The sequence below is a fragment of the Ranitomeya imitator genome, chromosome 1 (assembly GCF_032444005.1).
Source record: "Ranitomeya imitator isolate aRanImi1 chromosome 1, aRanImi1.pri, whole genome shotgun sequence".
In the NCBI taxonomy this organism is placed as follows: Eukaryota; Metazoa; Chordata; class Amphibia; order Anura; family Dendrobatidae; genus Ranitomeya; species Ranitomeya imitator.
Window position 1 is genome coordinate 698455609 of NC_091282.1, and position 25927 is coordinate 698481535.

Sequence of the window (25927 nt, forward strand, 5' to 3'; positions counted from 1 at the left end):
GCGGAACCGCCCCTGGGTGAGAATAATCTAACCTTTATTTCTCATCTTTCAGGTTACATCGGGGGCTTATCTACAGCATTACAGAATGCTGTATAATGCTGTATATAAGCCCCTGATGCCGGCGGGCTTAGCTCATATCCGATTTTTGAGGTGACAGAGTCCCTTTAAGCATGATCTTCAGTGTAAAGAACAAGGAGTACTGGAAGTGTTGATACGGAACCCCACAGAGCCCTTATCTCAACATCATCAATTGTGTCTGGCATTACATGAAGAGGGAAAAGGATTTACGTAAGCTAACATCCACAGAAGAAGATCTGTAGTTAATTCTCCAATATGTTTGGAACAACCTCCCTGACGAGTTTCTTCAACAACTATATGCTAGTGTATCTAGAAGAATTTGTTGTTTTGTAAGTAAAGGGCAGTCACGCAAAATTTTATTTCTCTTTTATTCATTTACTTTGCATTTTGTTAATTGATAAAATAACCTATTAATCATTTTATTTTTTAAAGCAGTCTTTGGAGATGTTTTTGCACAATACTATATAATACACACACTAGTCAGTTATAGTTATCTGCTATGTATATTGAATAAGTAGAAGTTAAATTGGAGAGATTTTAATAATGATAATTTTGCTTTTTTATATATATTTCCACATAGGTCACCATGCCCTACGATGATCATCAACTTCCTACAAGAAAGCAATCCAAGTCAGTTTTGGTGACGATAACATTGACTTCATCTAACTATACTCTGCACCTGGAGCCCAAACCCTTGCTTGTGCAATATGAAAAAAAATATTGGCTTTGGCTGAAGATTTTAGGGTTTTCATTTTATAAATATATATATTTTAGCTTAGATGCTGTGTTTGACACCCAGCTAGTTGACAAAACAATTGCTCCTTATTTATTACACTATTTAAATAAAAGAAAGGAAAGGGGGAAGGTTGCACAGTATTTTTTGCTTTCATACATTTACTGTGGACAAGGAGGATCACACTAAAATGAATGAAAACAATTATGCAAAGAGATGTTGGTTTATTTTTTTTTGTTTTACATTTATTTTATGTCTTGTACGTATGTAACACATTTTTATATAAGCAGATGATAAACTTCAATTCTGCATTATACTGGTTTGTGTGTAAATCACCACTGCTGAGATGTAAGCAGGTTGTCAATCACTGGATGGTAGTGATCAAAGTGATTCCCCCAATAAAAATGATACCTTTTTTGTAGAGATCTATCTGATATGCCAGTCATGGGAAGTGTAACGTAGCAGTCATATGCAAAGCAGGGTGGAAGTGCACTGGGACGTGTTCTTGCACTTGGATGGCTTCTTCCAAGTGCACTGACACACAAACAATTCTCTTCCAGATCAATTTACATGGGGATTCAATGCTAGATGTATAATGACTGAATCTCTATTTATAAAAAAAAAAATTATAAAAAAGTTATCATTTTTATTGAAGGACTAGTGACTAAACAGTCACACCCCTGCAAAAATATGCTGACCGGTTCCCTTTAAGCTGTACTAATGTATCATATGTTACTGTGACTTGTCATTCTGGTGCTGTATCAATGCAGGCAATGCTGGTGGAGCAAAACTTCCCAAACAATTTTTTATGTTATAATAATAATAATACTCTTTATTTTTATATGCTTTGTGTCTTGTAAAAAAAAACGACATTGTGATCATAGTTGTATTAAGTTACCATTCTACTAAAGCAAACAGAATAGTGAAATTTCAGTATTATGGCAGTGGCAGGTTTGTTTTGCTGAGCTGTATGTCCCATGCAAACGTGACATTTCTTAAACCAACAGTAGATTTGAAATAAGGGAAATGTATAGAGGAAAAACTGCATGCGTGTCTCATCCTTTTTTTTTATTCAAGAAAAAGCATGTGTGAATCCAGCCACAATACACACACATCTTCCATGCCATACCTGCACCACATTCATATATCTTTCTCTCCCCAGTTTTCTTCTAAATATGAATATACTTTTATACCTTTTGGTAGCTTTCATCAGGAGCTTATAGCCCAGACATGTATTATTTAATGTCAATGTTATAATAATGACCATGGAATCAAGATTTTATGTGTATAATATGTATTGTCTAAGGCAGCGAGGCGCAGATTACAACTGTGTCCTCCACACTGTCTGGGGCTTTAGTCAGAATTCTCCGAAAAATGTATTCAGATCTACCCAAGGGAGCCATTAAGTTCAATTGGACAAATAGAGTCCAAAATTTTAGCCAGAAATGGCACAATAGATTATGCTATTATGCGGCTAAAAGAAAAACACTGTCTGAATACAGATCCACTGAAGTCCAAAGTGTAATATTTTGTGCTCCATTTTTAATTAAAATCAATAGTGCCTCTGAATCCTGTTTATTCATGAATTCTGACCGAAGACCCAGACAAAGTCCGCAAAAGGGAGATGGCGAATGTCACCATTATGGATATAACTTAAAAGATTAAAATGTGAACAGACGTTAATCACTCATTCCATTTATTAACACCTTTCCCCCAGCATTTATCTCATGCCTGTAAAAAAACCCTAAGCTACCTGGACCCCAAAGGGGTCATGACTCATGAACAAATGATTTTTTTTTTTTAGTATCTTCACTAATGATGAGCGAATGTGCTCGGATAAGGTATTATCTAAGCATGTTTGAATGCTAACAGAGTGTCTCCTGTGTGCTCGAAAAATATGTGTCTGCATATCCCGCAGCTGTTCAATAGCCGCAATACATGCAGGGATTGCCTGTTTGTTAGGTAATCCCTGCACTTGTTGCAGCTGTTGAACATCCGCGAGACATGCAGGCGCGGTGACTCAAACATATTATTCGAGCACGCCGAAGTCACTCTGTTAGCTCTCAAGCATCCTCGGATAGCACCTGATCTGAGCACGTTCACTCATCACTAATCTTCACCTTTATTAACTAAAAAAAAAGTCACAATATTCATATTTATTAATTACACCTGCTGATACCAGAAACTTGTTTTAACCCCTTAGTGACCGAGCCAATTTGGTACTTTTACAATTCTGACCACTGTCATTTTATGAGGTTACAGCTCTGGAACGCTTCAACGTATGATTCTGTGACATATTGTACTTCATGTTAGTGGTAAAATTTCTTCGATATAACTTGCCTTTAGTTATGAAAAAAATGGAAATTTAGCAAAAAGTTTGAAAATTTAGCAATTTTCAAACTGTTAATTTTTGTACACTTAAATCAGTCATATCACACAAAGTAGTTAATAAATAACATTTCCCACATGTCTACTTTCCATCAGCACAATTTTGGAAACATGATTTTTTTTGTTAGGACGTTATAAAGGTTAATATTTGACCAGCGATTTCTCATTTTTCTAACAAAATTTACAAAACCTTTTTTTTCAAGGAACCACCTCACATTTGAAGTGAGTTTGGGGGGTCAATGTAACAGAATATACCCAAAAGTGACACCATTCTAAAAATTGCACCCCTCAAGGTGTGCAAAACCACATTCAAGAACCCTTCAGGTGCTTCACGAGAACTAAAGCAATGTGAAAAGAAAAAATTAACATTTTACTTTTTTCACAAAAAATTTACTTTGGAACTAATTTTTTTTTATTTTCACAAGGGTATTAGGAGAAAGTGGACCACAAAATTTGTTGGGCAATTTCTCCTGAGTATGCCGATACCCCACATGTGAGGAAAAGCCACTATTTGGGTTCATGGCAGAACTTAGAAGGGAAGGAGCACCATTTTTCTTTTTGAACGCAAAATTGGATGGAATCAATGGTGGCGCCATATCGCGTTTGGAGACCCCCTGGTGTACCTAAACGGTTGAACCCCCAATTCTAACTGCAGCCCTAACCCAACACACCCCCTAACCATAATCCCTACCCTAGCCATAACCCTAACCACAACCCTAACCCCAACACACCCCTAACCCTAATCCCAACCCTAACCATAACCCTAACCACAAACCACACCCCTAACCCTAATGGTCAGTGTCTTGAACGGGCTCAGGAGCTGAGCCTGCTCTACACAGATCTCCTGCTGTTAACCATTAAATTCTAATATCAAATACTGACAATGGCCCAAACGTCTTTTCTGGAATCACAGATCATGGGGATATGATACTGTATGTTACCATTACAGCCATTACTGCAATGTTGGTCTTCCTGTACACAGAAAACAGTTATTATGACTATATACTGCAATACACGTAGGTTGAAGTCAGCTACGGGGTCTGAAAAAATGAAAAGTAAAAAAACTTTTAAAAATATTAAATGAAGAAAAAAATTTGTAAATCACTCGCCTGTTAAAAATTAAAGATATTTAAAACAATATACATATACGATATTGCCGCCTTCATAAATGTTTAACCCCTTCCCGACCTTTGACGCCACGTAGGCGTCATGAAAGTCGGTGCCATTCCGACCCATGACGCCTATGCGGCGTCATGGAAAGATCGCGTCCCTGCAGATCGGGTGAAAGGGTTAACTCCCATTTCACCCGATCTGCAGGGACAGGGGGAGTGGTAGTTTAGCCCAGGGGGGGTGGCTTCACCCCCTCGTGGCTACGATCGCTCTGATTGGCTGTTGAAAGTGAAACTGCCAATCAGAGCGATTTGTAATATTTCACCCATTATAACGGGTGAAATATTACAATCCAGCCATGGCCGATGCTGAAATATCATCGGCCATGGCTGGAAATACTAGTGTGCCCCCACCCCACCACTCCGATCGCCCCCCCACCCCCCCGATCTGGCCGGTACACTGCTCCGGCTCCCCTCCGTCCAGTGCTCCGCTCCCCCCCGTGCTCGTGTCCGCTCCCCCCGTGCTCCAATCACCCCCCCGTGCTCCAATCACCCCCCCTGCACTCCGATCCACCCCCCCCGTGCTCCGTTCCACCCCCCCGTGCTCCGTTCCAGCCCCCCGTGCTCCGTTCCACGCCCCCCGCGCTCCGTTCCACCCCTCCCGCGCTCCGATTCCCCCCCCCGTGCTCCGATCCCCCCCCCCCCGTGGTCCCCCCCCACCCTATCATACTTACCGATCCAGCCGTGGTCCCGTCCGTCTTCTCCCGGGCGCCGCCATCTTCCAAAATGGCGGGCGCATGCGCAGTGCGCCCGCCGAATCTGCCGGCCGGCAGATTCGTTCCAAAGTGCATTTTGATCACTGAGATATAATCTATCTCAGTGATCAAAATAAAAAAAATAATAAATGACCCCCCCCCCTTTGTCACCCCCATAGGTAGGGACAATAAAAAAATAAAGAAATTTTTTTTTTTCCACTAATGTTAGAATAGGGTTAGGGGTAGGGTTAGGGTTAGGGGTAGGGGTAGGGTTAGGGTTAGGGGTAGGGTTAGGGGTAGGGGTAGGGTTAGGGTTAGGGTTAGGGTTAGGGGTAGGGTTAGGGGTAGGGTTAGGGGTAGGGTTAGGGCTAGGGTTAGGAATGTGCACACGTATTCTGGTCCTCTGCGGATTTTTCCGCTGCGGATTTGATAAATCCGCAGTGCTAAACCGCTGCGGATTTATGGCGGATTTACCGCATTTTTTTCTGCGCATTTCACTGCGGTTTTACAATTGCGATTTTCTATTGGAGCAGATGTAAAACCGCTGCGGAATCCGCACAAAGAAGTGACATGCTGCGGAATGTAAACCGCTGCGTTTCCGTGCAGTTTTTCCGCAGCATGTGTACAGCGATTTTTGTTTCCCATAGGTTTACATTGAACTGTACACTCATGGGAAACTGCTGCGGATCCGCAGCGTTTTCCGCAGCGTGTGCACATACCTTTAGAATTAGGCTATGTGCACACGGTGCGGATTTGGCTGCGGATCCGCAGCAGTGTTCCATCAGGTTTACAGTACCATGTAAACATATGAAAAACCAAATCCGCTGTGCCCATGGTGCGGAAAATACCGCGCGGGAACGCTGCGTTGTATTATCCGCAGCATGTCAATTCTTTGTGCGGATTCCGCAGCGTTTTACACCTGTTCCTCAATAGGAATCCGCAGGTGAAATCCGCACAAAAAACACTGGAAATCCGCGGAAAATCCGCAGGTAAAACACAGTGCCTTTTACCCGCAGATTTTTCAAAAATGGTGCGGAAATATCTCACACGAATCCGCAACGTGGGCACATAGCCTTAGGGTTGTGGTTAGGGTTAGGGGTGTGTTGGGGTTAGGGGTGTGTTGGGGTTAGTGTTGTGGTTAGGGGTGTGTTGCGGTTAGGGTTGTGATTAGGGTTATGGCTACAGTTGGGATTAGGGTTAGGGGTGTGTTGGGGTTAGTGTTGGAGGTAGAATTGAGGGGTTACCACTGTTTAGGCACATCAGGGGTCTCCAAACGCAACATGGCGCCACCATTGATTCCAGCCAATCTCGTATTCAAAAAGTCAAATGGTGCTCCCTCACTTCCGAGCCCTGACGTGTGCCCAAACAGTGGTTTACCCCCACATATGGGGTACCAGCATACTCAGGACAAACTGCGCAACAATTACTGGGGTCCAATTTCTCCTGTTACCCTTGTGAATCTAAAAAAATGCTTGCTAAAACATAATTTTTGAGGAAAGAAAAATGATTTTTTATTTTCACGGCTCTGCGTTGTAAACGTCTGTGAAGCACTTGGGGGCTCACCACATATCTAGATAAGTTCCTTGGGGGGTCTAGTTTCTAAAATGGGGTCACTTGTGGGGGGTCTCTACTGTTTAGGCACACCAGGGGCTCTGCAAACGCAACGTGACACCCGCAGACCATTCCATCAAAGTCTGCATTTCAAAAGTCACTACTTCCCTTCTGAGCCCCGACGTGTGCCCAAACAGTGGTTTACCCCCACATATGGGGTATCAGCGTACTCAGGAGAAACTGGACAACAACTTTTGGGGTCCAATTTCTCCTGTAACCCTTGGGAAAATAAAAAATTCTGGGCTAAATAATTATTTTTGAGGAAAGAAAACGTATTTATTATTTTCACGGCTCTGCATTATAAACTTCTATGAAGCACTTGGGGGTTCAAAGTGCTCACCACACATCTAGATAAGTTCCTTTCAGGGTCTAGTTTCCAAAATGGGGTCACTTGTGGGGGGTTTCTACTGTTTAGGCACATCAGGGGCTCTGCAAACGCAACGTGACGCCCGCAGAGCATTCCATCAAAGTCTGCATTTCAAAACGTCACTACTTCAATTCCAAGCCCCGGCATGTGCCCAAACAGTAGTTTACCCCCACATATGGGGTATCACCGTACTCAGGAGAAACTGGACAACAACTTTTGGGGTCAAATTTCTCCTGTTACCCTTGGGAAAATTAAAAAATTCTGGGCTAAATAATTATTTTTGAGGAAAGAAAACGTATTTATTATTTTCACGGCTCTGCATTATAAACTTCTATGAAGCACTTGGGGGTTCAAAGTGCTCACCACACATCTAGATAAGTTCCTTTGGGGGTCTAGTTTCCAAAATGGGGTCACTTGTGGGGGGTTTCTACTGTTAAGCCACATCAGGGGCTCTGCAAACGCAACGTGACGCCCACAGAGCATTCCATCAAAGTCTGCATTTCAAAACGTCACTACTTCACTTCCGAGCCCCGGCATGTGCCCAAACAGTGATTTACCCCCACATATGGGGTATCAGCGTACTCAGGAGAAACTGGACAACAACTTTTGGGGTCAAATTTCTCCTGTTACCCTTGGGAAAATAAAAAATTGCAGGCTAAAAGATCATTTTTGAGAAAATAATTTTTTTTTTTATTTTCATGGCTCTGCGTTATAAACTTCTGTGAAGCACTTGGGGGTTCAAAGTCCTCACCACACATCTAGATTAGTTCCTTTGGGGGTCTAGTTTCCAAAATGGTGTCATTTCTGGGGGATCTCCAATGTTTAAGCACACAGGGGCTCTCCAAACGTGACATGGTGTCCGCTAATGATTGGAGCTAATTTTCCATTTAAAAAGCCAAATGGCGTGCCATCCCTTCCGAGCCCTGCCGTGCGCCCAAACAGTGGTTTACCCCCACATATGGGGTATCAGCGTACTCAGGACAAACTGGACAACAATATTTGGGGTCCAATTTCTCCCATTATCCTTGGCAAAATAGGAAATTCCAGGCTAAAAAATCATTTTTGAGGAAAGAAAAATTATTTTTTATTTTCATGGCTCTGCGTTATAAACTTCTGTGAAGCACCTGGGGGTTTAAAGTGCTCAATATGCATCTAGATAAGTTCCTTGGGGGGTCTAGTTTCCAAAATGGGGTCACTTGTGGGGGAGCTCCAATGTTTAGGCACACAGGGGGCTCTCCAAACGCGACATGGTGTCCGCTAACAATTGGAGCTAATTTTCCATTCAAAAAGTCAAATGGCGCGCCTTCCCTTCCGAGCCCTGCCGTGTGCCCAAACAGTGGTTTACCCCCACATATGAGGTATCGGCGTACTCGGGAGAAATTGCCCAACAAATTTTATGATCCATTTTATCCTACTGCCCATGTGAAAATGAAAAAATTGAGGCGAAAATAATTTTTTTGTGAAAAAAAAGTACTTTTTCATTTTTACAGATCAATTTGTGAAGCACCTGAGGGTTTAAAGTGCTCACTAGGCATCTAAATAAGTTCCTTGGGGGGTCTAGTTTCCAAAATGGGGTCACTTGTGGGGGAGCGCCAATGTTTAGGCACACAGGAGCTATCCAAACGCGACATGGTGTCCGCTAACGATGGAAATAATTTTTCATTCAAAAAGTCAAATGGCGCTCCTTCCCTTCCGAGCCTTACCATGTGCCCAAACAGTGGTTTACCCCCACATGTGAGGTATTGGTGTACTCAGGAGAAATTGCCCAACACATTTTAGGATCCATTTTATCCTGTTGCCCATGTGAAAATGAAAAAATTGAGGCTAAAAGAATTTTTTTGTGAAAAAAAAGTACTTTTTCATTTTTACGGATCAATTTGTGAAGCACCTGGGGGTTCAAAGTGCTCACTATGCATCTAGATAAGTTCCTTGGGGCGTCTAGTTTCCAAAATGGGGTCATTTGTGGGGGAGCTCCAATTTTTAGGCACACGGGGGCTCTCCAAACGTGACATGGTGTCCGCTAAAGAGTGGAGCCAATTTTTGATTCAAAAAGTCAAATGGCGCTCCTTCCCTTCCAAGCCCTGCTGTGTGCCCAAACAGTGGTTTACCCCCACATATGAGGTATCAGCGTACTCAGGACAAATTGGACAACAACTTTCGTGGTTCAGTTTCTCCTTTTACCATTGGGAAAATAAAAAAATTGTTGCTAAAAGATAATTTTTGTGACTAAAAAGTTAAATGTTCATTTTTTCCTTCCATGTTGCTTCTGCTGCTGTGAAGCACCTGAAGGGTTAATAAACTTCTTGAATGTGGTTTTGAGTACCTTGAGGGGTGCAGTTTTTAGAATGGTGTCACTTTTGGGTATTTTCAGCCATATAGACCCCTCAAACTGACTTCAAATGTGAGGTGGTCCCTAAAAAAAATGGTTTTGTAAATTTCGTTGTAAAAATGACAAATCGCTGGTCAAATTTTAACCCTTATAACTTCCTAACAAAAAAAAATTTTGTTTCCAAAATTGTGCTGATGTAAAGTAAACATGTGGGAAATGTTATTTATTAACTATTTTGTGTCACATATCTCTCTGGTTTAACAGAATAAAAATTCAAAATGTGAAAATTGCGAAATTTTCAAAATTTTCGCCAAATTTCCGTGTTTATCACAAATAAATGCAGAATTTATTGACCTAAATTTACCACTAACATGAAGCCCAATATGTCACGAAAAAACAATCTCAGAACCGCTAGGATCCGTTGAAGCGTTCCTGAGTTATTACCTCATAAAGGGACACTGGTCAGAATTGCAAAAAACGGCAAGGTCTTTAAGGTCAAAATAGGCTGGGTCTTGAAGGGGTTAATCTATCAAAATATAAACTTCTTTTATCTGTACGATATACATCAAGGAATAAATAAGAAACATTTTTAAAATATAGTATGTATCCCCACAAAGAGGGTACTGTTAAACACTACAAATCTGTGTGCAATGAAAAGAAACCCTCACACAGCCCTGACTGAAAAACTAAAAAGTTATCGGTCTTAGAAAATGGAAAGACAAACCAAATTTTAAAAAAACAAAAACATTTAAGTGTTCTAAAAAAGATCTAAACAAAACTTATACAGTGGAATCTAAAAGGTTTGGCACCCCTGGTCAAAATTCTTGTTAATGTGAACAGTTAACCAAGTTGAAGATGATGAAATGATCTCCAAAATGCCTAAAGTTAAAGATGCCCGTTTTGTGACTATTTATATTTTACTTTTTTACATTTTAAAAGTTACAAAATATGGGACGATGCTAAAGTTTGGGCACCCTGCATGGTTAGTACCTAGTAGCGCCTCTTTTTGTATCACAGCTTGTACACACTTTTTGTAGCCAGCCAAGTCTTTTAATTCTTGTTTGAGGGATTTTCATACTTTCTTACTTGGAAAATGTTTCAAATTCTGTGCGATTCCTGGGTCATCTTGCATACACTGCTGTTTTGAGGTCTAGCCACAGATTTTCATTGATGTTCAGATCAGAGGACTGTCAGGGCCATTCTAAAATCTTCAGCGTGCACCTTTTGAGGTAATCTATTATGAATTTTGACATGTGTTTAGGATCATTATCCATTTGTAGAAGCCATCCTCTTGGTGTTATGTTTCAAAAATATATTGAAATTTCATTGAATCCATTCTTCCCTCTACCCGTGAAATGATCCCTGTGCCCTTTTTTCTCCATACATACCTTTTGATCATTGTGGCCAAAGAGTTATATTTTAACCTCATCGGTCCACAAGACTTGTTTCCAAAATGCTTGTTTAGATGTTCTTTCGCTTACTTCTGAAGCTACATTTTATGGAGAGGATTCAGGAGAGGTTTGCTTCTGATGACTCTTCCATAAACGCCGTATTTGTGCAAGTGTCTCTGAACAGTAGAACAATGTACTACAACTCCAGAGTCTGCTAAATCTTACAGAAGGTCCTTTGTAGTCAAGATCCTACGAGCAGCTCTCATTGAAATTTTGCTTGGTCTTCCACACTTTATCTTGAGCTCCACTGTTCCTGTTAAGTGCTATTTCTTAATTAAATTTCAAAATGAGGAAAGGGCAACTTAAAAATGCTTTGCTATCTTTTTATAGCCTTTTCTTGTGTTGTGGTCTTTCACCATTTTTATTTTCAGAGTGCTAAACAACTGCTTAGAAGAAATCATGGCTGCTGTTTTTTGGCGCAAGGTTAGAGGGGGGTTGGGGTTTATAAAGCTGGGAAATTTGCATCACAGGGCATTTCCTAACAATCATATTGAACAAGCTATATCCCTAACAGACTTATAAAGGTCTGAAACATTGGTCAAAGTTATCTGAGCACACAAATCTCCAAGGGTGCCCTAACTTTTGCATTGGCCCATTTTCCTTTTTGCAATTTTTAAAATGTAAAAGATGAAAATATGTCGTATTTTGCAGACTATAAGATGCACTCCAAATTTTTGGGAGCAAAATTTAAAAAAAAACATTTTATCAATAAAATGGTGGTACGTCTTATAATCCACTTTTATGGTAGCTTACCCGGAGGGCAGTGGCAGTGCAACAAGGTCCCAAGTGGCAAGATCACTGCGACAGGAAGTTGGTGGCAGAGGAGGCAATAGATACTGCAAGCCCCAGGCTGGTAGGAGCTGGTGTTCATTGGACGTAGGAGTGAGACGATGCTGCGGGCCCAGGGTTGGTAAGAGGTGGTGTTCGGCAGTGTGGGGGCTCCATTGACATTTTTGTGAAAGCCAAGAGCCCCCACACTTTCCATGCTGTTCAATGTGGTGGCCTTCAGAAAAATGGACTCCGAAGGTGGCACATGCACAATTGAGATCTCGGGAGACAAGATCTCTGTGTCGAGATCTCAATCTGCGCATTCTCTGCCTCTGGCAGCCATTTTCCCGCATTTTCACAAAATGTCAGCTGAGCCCCCCACACCACCGAACACCACCTCCTACCAGCCTGGGGATTGCAGCATCGTCCCACTCCTGCTGCCTCCAGAAGCTTCCTGCAGCAGCAACCCTGGGATCCTGCTCCACCGCAGCCAGTTAACTTCATTCGGCTCATAAGACCCATAGCTATTTTCCCAAAATTGTTTTTTGAAAAAAGGTATCTTATAATCCAAAAAATACAGTACGGTATATATTTTTTCCCTAAGATACAAAGGAAATGTGTCATCTTTAACCTTAGGCCCTTAGGCCTTTTTGAGATCATTTCATCTTCTGCTTTCTTAACTGTTCACAATGACAGTAACTTTGACAGTGATGCCCAAACTTTTACATAATACTGTACATGCTTCGTATCAACATAATTGTACTGATCTGAAGAATCATGTTGCCAGGTCATTTTAACTAAACCGTTAATGTTGGAAATGCATTTTATTTTTTTACTATTTCACCTCGTGTACAATATTTTATTGGTTTTCATTACATTAACTTGTAACATGAATGGTGTCTTTCAAAACCAACTTGTCTCACAAAATATAAGCCTTCATACAGCTATTTTGACGGAAAAAGAAAAAAGCTATGGCTCTTTGATTTAAAAAAAAAAAAAGGAAAAAATTACCGTAATATGCAAAAAGTCACCTTTTATTTCTCTGATCACTTCTCATGCTTTGCAGTACACACGTTGCAATGCATGAGAACTGACCGTTTTACAGTGTCTGAACACCTGCCTGAAATTTCACATTTTCACCCGAATTCCGATATTTTTACGAATAAACACATAAAATATCAACCTAAATTTAAAACTAGAGACAACAAAATGAGAACTAGAGTATAATCCAAAATATTTATTTTCCGTTTTAATAAATCACACAAAATATTTAATATACAATGTGATACAGAGGTTGCCCACCTAGACTAAAAGGAATGCACTGGCTGGATAGATAAATAAAGTGCATAGTGCAAAATTCAGTACCCAGTCATTGTGCAAAAACGCATATTGCTGTACAGTTTCCTTCTAAAAAATTGCATATTAATAGTGCAAAAATAAACTGAATTTCCCTTAATGATGTATCTGTCAGTGGTGCAAACACACCTCGGTTCAAATACATTCTGTTGTTAAGGCTGCCGTCACACTATCAGTATTTGGTCAGTATTGTACCTCAGTATTTGTAAGCCAAAACCAGGAGTGGGTGATAAATGCAGAAGTGGTGCATATGTTTCTATTATACTTTTCCTCTATTTGTTCCACTCCTGGTTTTGGCTTACAAATACTGATGTAAAATACTGACCAAATACTCCTAGTGTGATGGCAGCCTTAAAGGTGGGCAATTTTGTGATTAAATTTAAAACTAACATAAAGTACAATATGTCATGAAAAAACAGTATCGGAATCACTGGGATATGTTGAAGCGTTCCAGAGTTATTACCAAATAGTTATTTGAAAAAATTGGCCTTGTCAGGAAGGTGAAAACCAGCCTTGGCGCGAAAGGGTTAAAAGCAGCTAGTTGGACACCCCATGCTATAAATGATGCAATGAAAGTTCACTGCAATTTTAACAAAATGATACAGTCTATGTGCTAAAGTACTTTTTAAAATGAGTTGTGCATGTGAGGACAAAGGAAGCCACACTCTACAGCCCCGTGCATACAATATCACTTCAAAATCAAATGCCCAACGATAATGGAGACCCTGTATAAGGACACCAGTTCTATTTGTAAGGATAAGCTCTGGTCCTCATTCCCCTAGTAGTCCCCCATCAGTAGCTGATGGATAGTGCTTAGCACTAGCGGAGTAAGGGAGCTAGGGGACACGGTTTTTCGTTTACGAGACTGCCAGCTGGCCTAAGGACTTTTAGGCCAGAGAATGCTCCCTGGGGTAAAAAAGTATTCTATGGCTTGGTTTTTTTTTTTTCGTCTGCATGCTGGATCCATTTGTCATAAATTTTTGGTCAACATGTCTGTTGTTAATATGATTATAGCATCTGCTTTACTTAAATGTTTGTTGATACTGAGTGAGTATGAAAAAGGGGCTAAGGGTATGAGCCAGTCAGTTCTGAAACGCCGCCGACCGCGGAGGCCAATTACCACATTATTTTGTTTTAGAATTTTATAGCCAAAGGCCTAGTGCAGGTGGATTGAGCTTCGGCCATACTGTGACCACAGGGTCTGGCACTATTGGATGGACCCAGTTCTATTGATTGGTTGGTTTCCACTTGCAGGTGATGGGACTCCCTTTGATTTTAACTGCTGATCACCAGATGTAGGAAGAGACATAAATATTCCAAATAGTGTGAATTGTATATGACATTTGATATTTACATAGTGCTTTTTTCTTACATGAGCAAATAAAATTGCAAGATTAAAAAACTATTAAGGTGCATTCACACATGGTAAGTTTGAAGCAGACATTTCTGCCATTATCCCATTCAACAGAGTGTGGTTTGCATTAATCCAAGTACGTGATGCAGAAGCAACGCTATTAGAGTATGTTCCCATGGTCAGGAAACTCTGCGGGTTGGACGCTGCGTACATCCTCAGCGTCCAACCCGCAGCATCCAGATGTGACAGCATAGTGGATGGGATTTTAAGAAATCTGCTCATGCTGAGACGCCTGCGGATCACCCATGGAGACGGACATACAGCACATTTTTCCAGACCGCAGCATGTCTATCTTGCGGAGTCTTGCGTCGCCCGTACAATGTATTGGACTCGGTGATTGCGCACGGTTTAATGCACACATGCAGAATCACCTGCGTTCAAAAGCCAGCAGCACTTTGGATGGAGCGAATATTTGCTGCGTTCAAAGCGCTGCCAAACACTCTGCACATACATACATGTAAGCTTTATTTCCGTATTATGACATAACTGAAGGGAAAGGATCTAACAAATGAGTAGTGGGTGCCTTTCCTATACTGTGTGACGTTCAAACGAGCCTGTCCTAGTGACTGCAACACTGCTTCAAGTCAAAGTTAAATGTTCTTTCATTTTTACTAGTCTTGTGGTGACTTAGCTCTAGGGATATATACAGTATACTATCTAGGCGATATAGCATATTTTATATTTATGGTCACCTTCCCTTTATAACAGAACTTTATACAACTTGATTTCAATATAATAGGTTAGTCGGCACTAACTTCATTTCTACATCAGCTGAGCTACGACAAACTAATAGCAGGCTTGTAGTAATCAGTCGACGGTGCTCCGTATCGTGAGCAGTATAGTGACCGAGCACAATCTTCAACCCAAAGAATAGGTAGATACGGCATGTCTAGTGTGTGACTGGTGTGTATGTATCCTGTGTCTAGTGTGTGATTGGTGTGTATGTGTCGTGTGACTGGTGTGTATGTGGCATGAGTCTAGAGAGTGTACGTTGCACATGTCTAATACAATACATGTCTAAAACAATCTTTCTGTACTTATAGAATATCATTGTTTGCACAAAATTATCTGCTGCAGGATGTTTTTAAATCAAGCATAAAAATCATTGCACCCGACAAATGAGCGTTTTGCTGGTTTGTCAAATGATTGTTTGGACAGATTGTTTGGACAGGTAAATGAATATCATCTTGACTAGGTTGAAGCTAAGGGAAGACTCTGCAGCTAGTACCCCTTAAGTATGGTGGGCCTCAAGGATGATTTTCTCTGTTGGGCCCAAGCTACTCCAGTCCAACGCTGTACGGCACTGACCAACTGGATCTTTAAAAAGTAAAAATCCTGTTATTAGGCACAAGTACAAAAACAGATGAAAATAAATGTGAAGCATTTCCTTTCACCTATTTTTGCACATGCAATGAATAAAGTGAATCCAGCTGCTGAGTGTCGTATCTACCTATTCTTTGTGTTGAAGACTATACAACTTGATATTGATCTTCTGTGTAAATCCAGTTTTGTCAAAATGGTCAGTCTACCCAAAGGAAAAAGTCCAATTACGATATCTCTCTACTGTTGAAATGTACTTTGGGGTAAATAAAATCTAGAATCTCACAGTGTGCTATAGGTAAAACTGACTAGTTTTCAAAATCAAGAGTTTGATTTTATAGACTCAATTCTTCTTCTAGTACAGAATTTACTACAACATATTAAATACTTTGGATTCCAGACTAAGGCTATGTGCACATGTTCAGTATTTGCTGTAGAACAATTGGTTGCAGGTACTGGACTGTTGGCAGGAAATACGCTGCGTAAAATATGCACCGTTTTTATTCAGCTGTATGTGTGAAAAATGCTGAAAGAATTGACCTTCTGCAGATATGAAACTGCAGGTAAAGATAAACAGCGTGCAAATGAGAGTTCTGAAATCTTATTTACTTTGCTGGTTCTGTAAAATGATGTATTATTTCTGCGACAAAAACATGTGGGAAAAAAGCATTAAAAACACTTGTGCACATGCTGTGTAGTAGGTTCCTTGCATCCCACGTTTGACTGACCTGTGTGTTTTTATAAAACCCTCCCAACAGAAGACTACATTGTATGCTGCTGTGCATCGGCCAAATGAATGCGAAAAGGTCACTCTTGGCATGAACCATGAATATGGTTTTAAAGATCCATTTAGCATATGTGGCGGGAGCGTTTCTACGTATGCATATAACAAACATAACGGAGAAAAGTAATGTGATCATAGTTTTACATGAATGAATTGTAGCAAACTTATTAGCGCAGGAGAAAGTTGTGTGTTGGGGCATTTGACTTTATGAAATCGTCCCAAAGAAAAAAAAAAAGGTCTTTCTTGCCCTATAGCTTTGACTATTGACCGTGTTGCTTTTATTTTCCAGAAGCACTATAAGGAATTAAATCTGTGCTGTGACTGGGTGCTATGGGCCAACAAAGACATTTTTATTTCAGACCGTTTCATAAATCGTCACATTGTAGCAAGATGTAATAATTGTTAATCTTTTGATTGGGTGTGACAATACTGTAAGCTAATTTGTTCTCCTCCTTCTACAGTGATACATCATAAATTATTTTTTCTGTTGATAATTATGTTTCTGGGTTTACAATACTGACACACATATGATTTCTTCCTGTGTACATTTTCAGCACTATTAATGATATTACTGTATGTACTTCAATAGTAAAGTCTGTCCACTATATGCCTCACCAGACCAGACAGTCAAATGACATCGCCGAGAAGTTGTAACTGTGTCTTTAGCTGATTCCTTTGTGTAGGTCTGAATTCTACGTGTTGTGTGTTCATCCCATTGCTTCTTGTGCGTCACTTTACACTGATTTACTGTGTGGTGTCAAGAGAGATGCGTCATTTCGACATGGTTTAAATAATTTGGAATAATCTCTAGCCAAAGTAATTATGTAATTAAAGTTGTATTTAATATGCTCACAAGCAAAACAAATTAAATCTCTTTAGTTTGGAAATAACAAAATTGTGTCTAAAAGAATGTTCTTTTGCTGTGGTATAAATTACAGTCCCGTGTTTCCTTTACATTGCATACATTGGAAATAATTTGATCAAAATGGTATAATAAAGAATGATACGTTTGTGGAAGGGAAAAAAAGTTACAACTTTAGTAAAGAACAATCACTTTCTTGATTAATCCGTTTAAGGCCTTATTCAGACGTCTCTTTTTTCATGGATAGGACACATGCCTATAGTCTATGGTGCTATTCACATGTCTGTGGCTTTTTGTGGACCGGGCTTTTGCAAAAGAAATGAAAATCACAGTACCCTGTTTTTGATTGTGTCATGGAGCAAAATCACTCATACAAGAATATGGGTTCTTGAACACCACAGATGGCACATGGATGCTAGCCATGTGCAGACGGCTTTTAACATAGTCATGGGAAGGAGGAGGGTTGTCATTTTTAACTATTTTTGCTTACAAGACAATCACTGAAGGTAAAAACTGACTCCTTGACCAAAAACTGATGAAAATCTGTTCATTTTTTTCACACACAACAAAAAAAAACCCAAGGCCATCTGAATGAGGCCTTAAACTGAGTTCACACATTATAGCTGAACTGGATTTTTTTTCACAATAACTTAAAAAAATAAATAAGAAAAAAAAAAAAAAAAACTTAACATGTGGTGAACACAGCCGTAGGCCTCATTCAGACGTCATTGATTTTTGACACACGCCAAAAAAACTGTCCCACGTGTCATCAGTGTTTTTCATCCTATTTTAATCAGTGTTTGGTCAGTTTTTACCATCAGTGTTTAATCAGTTCTTTTCACGTATGGAAAAATAGGTTGCAAAGCTTTTCCTATTAATTACTAACGTTAATCACAGAGAGCATTCAGATTTTTAAAAAAAATGTTGCGATGGTTTTTTTTACAGACCGCTCAGTCAAAAAAAAAACATGGACATGTGAACAGCCCCATAGTCTATAATGGGTACATGTTCTATCCATGCATAACACAGATAGACACGTATGTGATTAACAGATGTCTGAGTGCTGAGAAAAAAATCAGACAAAAACTGCAATAATACAGAATTAGCAATTTAATGGCGACTGTTCAGCGCCACACACTTTTGTAGCATTTCACACAGAAAATCAGCAGTTATCCACCGTGTGCGCATGATTTAACATGATATAACAAAATCTCATACTGTGAGAAGTGTAATATGAACAGATGACTCTCCTGGTACCTAGTCATAGTCTAAATATATATATATATATGGTTTAGCGCATAATCCTGGTGCGTAAAAGCATGTGATGCCAGTTACCCCAAGTCTCGGCACTTGCTATACACTACAAGATGGGGAGCAAAGAAAAAGGTACTGTTAGACTTTATTCACACATCTGTATTAGTGATGAGCGCACGACGTGCTCAGATATCGTCTTATCCGAGCACACTCTGGAGGGGATTTCCTGTTTGTTAGGCCGGGGTCACACATACGCGAGATACGGCCGAGTCTCGCAGGTGAAAACCCAGCTCTGGCGCTGGAACTCCGGAACGGAGCGTGCAGCTTCATGTATTGCTGTGTGGTTGCACGCTCCGCTCCGGAGTGCCGGCGCCAGAGCTGGGTTTTTACCTGCGAGACTTGGCCGTATCTCATGTATGTGTGATCCCGGCCTTAGGCAATCCCTGCATGTGTTGAATCTGTCTAACGGCCGCACATCATGCAGCTGCGGGGACTCGAACATAATATACGAGCACTCCCAGATGCTCGGATAAGATGCTATCTGAGCACGTTTTCTTGTCACTAATCTGTATTTATCATCAGTATATGTATGCCAAAATTAAACCAGGGGTGTCTCCCAAATACAGAACAGGGGGTGAATCATTCAATTATAGGACCCGTGGAAGCACGGTAGCGCGAAACGGCTGTCGTCCGTTTGCAGATCACCTTCTCCCTTGTTTCCCCGCTCAAGACTCCGTATGTCACAATAAAGGATTGGAATTTTTAAGGACGGTGAGTGCTCTTCATTCTTTTCATTTGTCTGGACACTTACTTTTATTTTCATGAATGAGCGCCCGGTTTCCTTTTGGGCATAGACAAGCAATCAGCTGGTTGATATTGTGTGTGTTTTTGTGGCCCATTCATTGCAGGAAGTGCGGTAAACTTTTTTTCTTGAAGTTACATTCAATTATAGCTTTTCTCTGTAAGTTCCACTCTTGGTTTTGTCACACAAATACTGATGAAATACTGATGTGCGAATAAGCCCTTAGTGAGATACACAGCATACTGTTCACATGAGAAATACAAAGTATATCATTTTATTCATCATATTGTTAAGACTCTGTTCACGTTTGCACATTTACAAGCCAACACCGAAGCTTCTGAAGAAGATTCTATCACTTTTCACAGCGGGAATAGTGTGTAGAATATTAATATTATGTATTATTATTATAGAGCATGAAAAAGGATAAATTACAGGCACACAACACTGCAAGTACACTGTGAAAGGTGATCTTCTAATGACAACTGTTTAAATTAGCCTTTAGGGAAACAATTTGTTTTGTTTTTTTGTTAATACCCCACAAAAAGAACAACAAAAGAAAACACAAAACTCAAGGAACCAGCAACAGATTTCAAGGTTTACTGGCTATTTGGTACCAGTCCTTATAGATTATATGTCTGGAGAATCAGTTTTTCTTATGTATTTTGATTTCTCTTTCAGACGGACACTTGGCTTTTACCTTCCTCTAACGTTGTATGTCCTCTGGGTGCTTCATCATTAGAACATGTGGATTGGAAATGCATGCCAGCAGCCCAAAGTTTCAAACCGAGTTTCCCTTGTACCCAGCTTCTTCCTTTGTGCTTTAGAAAATTAAACTTTTGATTTTCAGTTTTAGTATGAAAGTTGCATACTATGGTTGTGATATGTTTATGCTCCGAACTCTTGTAAATAAAATGGACACTGCAAGATAACAAACAAGGCACAAGTACTTGAAGTACTTAACCATAAACTACTGTAAAATCAATCAAGGATAAAAAAAAACCAGATTTCGGCAATGTTGCAGTGCCATTCTATTTCTTTTGTTGTTTTTTTAAGAGCTTAGAAACACTGGCTTTGCCTGTGAGTGTGAGTGGAGCTGTACATTACTGGCAGCAAAAGGGTTACTGCTTGCTGTTGCCCTATTAAGCTACACCCCGTTGCACTAAGGTTTGTACAGGATCACTCGAAAAAATAATGCATTTGAAAATTGACATTGTTGTTGTTTCCTTGTGTTGCAGGTCACCCAACCTGTCTGCAGTTCACGGTCAATATGACGGAGGCTGTGAAAACCTACCAGTGGCAATGCATAGAATGCAAATCCTGCATCATTTGTGGAACATCAGAGAATGATGTGAGTGTAAAAAATATATAGTTTTCCCATTTTTATTTTTTGCAAAATGCTAAAAATAAGTTAAAAAGTGTCTGACCACTATCTTACACTGGCTTACCAAGCTTCTGCATAACAGACAATGAAGCAGATTTACTAAGCTATATGTGCCAGAAATCTGGCCTAATTTGCGCCCAAACTGTCTTTCCTGCTTTGTGCCGCATTTATTATGCATTCTAGACACATTATAATAATATTTTACCATGTTTTATGAGAGAAAGTGACAGAGAAAGGGCATGGCCTCAATCTCCGTCCTGAGCTCCAGAATTGTGGCAAAAATTGTCAAAACGTTGTGGAACAAAAGCAAACCAACTAACAAAGGGCATGAACTTAGAGTAGACTAGATTTATCCACCAGCATTAGGCAGTTTGATAAATGGGCTGAATTTTAGACCACTTTAGTAGATCGGGTCTTTCAGGACAATCTCGGAAACTATCAATTGTTTTAGAAAAGGGAATGTTTCATAGTTCTAAGTAGAGACTGAATAGATCAATTCAACATAAAACTAATGTCCAAAACATTGTAGTATGAAAGATATTTAATATTTGTACCTTGTTCATTTTAATTAATATTTTCTGCATGTCGGCCTCATGAAGGAGCAGCTTCTGTTCTGTGATGACTGTGACCGTGGATATCACATGTATTGCCTCAGTCCTCCAATGGATGAACCACCAGAAGGTGAAGTACTGTTGATATATTAATGTTTATAAATGTCTACTTTATGTATTCTCTCTAGTGATAATTGTGCTCCATTAGGTTTCTGTTGATCCTTAGGGTATGTTCACATTGAGGTTTTTTTTTTTAAAGTGCATTTTACGGACTAAACAATTCACACACAAATGGAAAAAAAGTCTAAAAAAACCTGACTAATTTTTTCGTTTTTTCGCACTTAATTTTTTACACGCGTTTTGTGTTTTGCAGCTCTTTTTCTTCATTACGGTAATTGATTCAGCAGTCACATATGAAGCATTTTTTAAGCAGAAATGTATCAAGAATTGACAAATTTAAGAAATGTCCTATTAACTTCAGTGGGAAACAGGCCTATATTGCTGCTTTGTTCACTAATATTTGAAGCTGTTTTTCTGTGGATTTTGGAGCGGAATCGATTTAAATCTACAAAAACCCAAATGAAAGCGTTTTACTTACATGCAAAAAATGGAGAGGTCATCAGTGTGCTGAATCCGATTTTCTTCTCTTTTTGCTCTGTGCTTTTTTTTTTGTTTCATGTAAAAACGGAGAAACAGTGGAGATCTTTCAAGCTTTTACTAGCAACCAGTCACGCACAGTACACAGATGCAGCAAGGATGGCACCTGTATACTGTTTTTTTTGCTAACCGAGTTTGGTTCCTAGATCAGACCAAACACGTAGAGTTCTTTTTTTTCTAGAAAAAATGGACATGTAAAAAGATTGTAATCAATAAAACGGACAGCACAAATACACATAAAAACTGCTGTGTACCTTACTGGCAGAAACTTGGCAAACGCTAATGAAAGTCAACAAAAACTATTAAAAACGCATCAGAAATTCTCTGCTATAAAAACCTATGACCCTCAAAAACACGCATACTTGTGGATGTATCGTATTTTTTGTGGTGAGGTATTTACCATCAAATTAGGGCTAGGAGATTAGTAGAATTATGGAATAAGTCGCCATTTCAATTATGCTTAATTCTGAACCGTGAGATTGATTTTAGCCCTACCTGAAATGTAGGGCTATTATCCGGGCTGAGGCAAAGCAGCAGCAGTGTGGGCAACAAGGCATAGAAGAAGCCAGTGGGCCTTACAATCAAAGATCTAATGGTCCCTTTACAACATGTGACCTACTCCAACTTCATTACAGACTAGTAAAATGTTTCCAAATAAGTAGGAAATTCTATCACTAATTGCACGCAACTCACATGCCATAGACGTCAATGTGACTTGTCTGCAATTTTGCAGTTTTTACAGGCAAATTGCAGCTTTAAATTAGCCATGCAATGGCGTCTTTGGTCGCACAACTTGTCTGAGGATTGCAACTCCGTGACACAAGTTGCTGTGTAGCCTCAGCCTAAGGCCGGAGTCACACACAGCGAGATATAGCCAAGTCTCGCAGGTTAAAACCAAGCTCTGGCACCGGCACTCCAGAGCGGAGCGTACAGCCGCATAGCAATACATGGAGCCGCACGCTCCGCTCTGGAGTGCCGGTGCCAGAGCTTGTTTTTAACCTGCGAGACTCGGCCGTATCTCACTGTAGTGTGATCCCGGCCTAAATCTTATCCACATTCTGCATTACGATATTGTCATTGCAGATTTCACCCTTTGCAATGGCATAGTATAAAATATGCACCAAAACCAGTGATGCTTATTAGGATTTTGCCACTGTTTTATAGACAGTAGCTGAAGATGGAAACGTTAGTGCAGTCTTTCATATCATTTATTTACATACAAGAACCTACAGTGTATTAAGGTTCTTGCATTTAAAGAAGCGCTCCCATCAACCTTAATATTGGCTTAACCTGTGTAAATGAGTACCGTATTTTTCGGACTATAAGACGCACCAGACTATAAGGCGCACCCAGGTTTTAGAGGTGGAAAATAGGGAAAAAAATATTTGAAGCAAAAAAATGTGGTAAAATATTTAATAACATACTATTATATGTGGTGTTATTATATATAATAGTATGTTATTATGTTGGAAGCTGCGGGACCAGTGTGGTGTCTGTAAAGTACTATATGAAGACGCTGGAGGGTGAGTATAAGAATGGGGGCGCAGGGCTGATATTGAAAGCACCACTCCAGCACTGCAAAATAACACTGGAGTGCTGCTTTAAAATCCCATGGGAGAACTATACCTCCCAGCATGTCCTGCAGATCCTATGACATGCTGGGAGTTATAGTTCACTAAAGGAGTGGCAGAGTGCTTTATTGTGTTTTGGAGAGACTAACCTCTTAATTGGGGCAGCCAGCCACTGTGGTGAGGTAAAAGCATCCCATGACTGCACACAGAGCCCTCCCTCTTATTGCCTTTCCACAGCACAGGTAATGGAAGCCAGCAGATTCTAGTGTTGGAGTCTGAAGGACCTGTGATGATGTCAAGAAGAGGGAGGGCTCTGTGCTGCCATGTGATGCTCCAGCCCGCCCACTTCTGACATCATCACAGGTCCTCCTTGTGCACACTGCACAGCACTCAGCTCCAGCCCAGGAAGGTACAGCGATCTCCTCTCCCCCGGACCCTGCTGCTGCTGCCTCCTCCTCCCCCGGACACACGGATCTCCCCAGCTGCTGCAGGAATCAGCACTGGGGAAGCCATGTGTGTCACTGCTTAAGTGCAGTATTCATTTGCTGCTCCTGGCTCACTGCTCAGCTGATAGGTGGGCGGGGAGTAGCTAATGAATATTCACTGCACTTAATCAGGGACCACTTGGTTTCCCCAGCAGCTGATTCCCCACAGTGGGGACATTTCTCTGCCTCCTGAACTGGGATATCATTGCGATCCCACTCACTGCTGACCCCCTCCCCACATGCTACATCCCTACCATAAGACGCACCCACACTTTCCTCCCAAATTTGGAGGAAAAAAAGTGCGTCTTATGGTCAGAAAAATATGGTATATGGTGTAGTGTAGGCACGTTAATACACTCACCGATCACCGGTTTCCAGCGCTGCTCCAGTTCACTTTCCACTCACGTGACTTCTATCCCAACTTGTCCTCTTAGGGTATGTTTCCACGTTCAGGAAATGCTGCGTTTTTGACGCTGCGTTGAGCCGCAGCGTCAAAAACGCAGCGTCCAGATGTTACAGCATAGTGGAGGGGATTTCATGAAATCCCGTCTCCACTGTGCATTAAAAGACGCATGTGGCAGACCCGCAAAAACCCACATGCGGCGCGTCTTTTAAGAACGCAGCATGTCCTTACATTGCAGAAACAACGCAAGGACAATGCAGGTGACCTGCCAGTGACCTCAAGTGCAGATTTGGTCAGGATTTTACCTGCATAAAATCCTGACCAAATCTTGATGCAATCCTGAACGTGGACACATACCCTAACATTGAGGTTTATGTTTGATCCAAGAGTCGCTTTTAGACCACATTCACATGTTCAGTATGTGTAAGCCAAAACCAGGAGTAGGTGATAAATCCAGAAGTGGTGACGTGTTTCTATTATACTCTTCTTCTGATTGTCCCACGTCTGATTTTGGCTTGCAAATACTGATGTAAAATACTGAAGGTTTGAACGTGGCCTTATAATGTAAGTCTGTGGAGCTTTAGAGTGGGGCTCTGTAAACATATATTGTAAAAGTGACTTCCAGCTCAAACATGGAGCCCAATGTTAGAGGACAAGTTAGAATAATCACGTGACCAGGAAGAAAACCAGAGCAGCACTGGAAACCAGGGACAAAGGCAATCATTGCCTGTAGGAATACAACAACACTACATGTACATTTACACAGATTTAGCCAATAAAAATTTTCAAGGGAACACTTTTTTAAATAAAATGAGAGAAGACGGTAAAGTTTTCATTTTTAACTATTGTTTAAATCAACATTTCCTCCTGGATTGAACTCCTCTTGAAAAAGGCTTAATCTTGGCGGAAAACTTTACTGTAAATAATTAGGGAATAAGGTTCACATTTTCAGTGTGATTTGTTTAATAATTCCTTTCTTTACACTATAGGAAGTTGGAGCTGTCATCTGTGTGAGAATGAAGTAAGAGAAGACTCTTCTCCACAAGACTAGGAGTACATGTAATGCCTAGATGATGGAAATGAAAACGCCTACAGTGACATGACAACTGGATATTTTTCATCATCCTCATTATGAGAATCACTGTGCTTTGTGCTTCACTGATCGAATACTGATAGCCACTGAGATATGGATACTGGATATGGACTGCAACTCATAGAAAAAAACAAACAAACCTTAAGCTGCCAGTGATCTTCAATAAGTGAGCAGAATGATTTGCAGTTCTGCCTCTCCATCAACAAATCCAAGTGACGAATTATATAAGTTACTAACATCTAATTTGGTAGAATAATGCGAAAATGTAAAGATTAAAAAGACATGGTTTTGTCTAACAAGTGCAAGACCTTCAACAATATTCAGGGCGATAGTACCGTTATATTGCTAATGCATAAATACTAATAACCTTGGTTTGCTCCTGCCTTCCTTCTGCACGCTTAATAG

General features: G+C 40.4%; 1 protein-coding gene across 4 annotated transcripts in view; it reads left to right on the plus strand.

Moving 5' to 3' along the window:
* Window positions 1-25623, plus strand: part of DPF3 (double PHD fingers 3) — a 326786-nt gene extending 301163 nt beyond the window's left edge. For 2 of the 4 annotated variants that reach the window (XM_069731279.1, XM_069731290.1), the window contains 3 exons: window positions 20617-20729; window positions 21362-21443; window positions 25419-25623. In XM_069731279.1, the coding sequence (XP_069587380.1) occupies window positions 20617-20729; window positions 21362-21443; window positions 25419-25480 (257 nt within the window). In that variant the 3' untranslated portion in view covers window positions 25481-25623. Of the gene's footprint in view, window positions 1-658; window positions 2490-20616; window positions 20730-21361; window positions 21444-25418 lie in introns of those variants that run through there. The other 2 variants (XR_011314106.1, XM_069731312.1) reach the window with 1 other exon arrangement.
* Window positions 25624-25927: the final 304 nt, after the last annotated feature.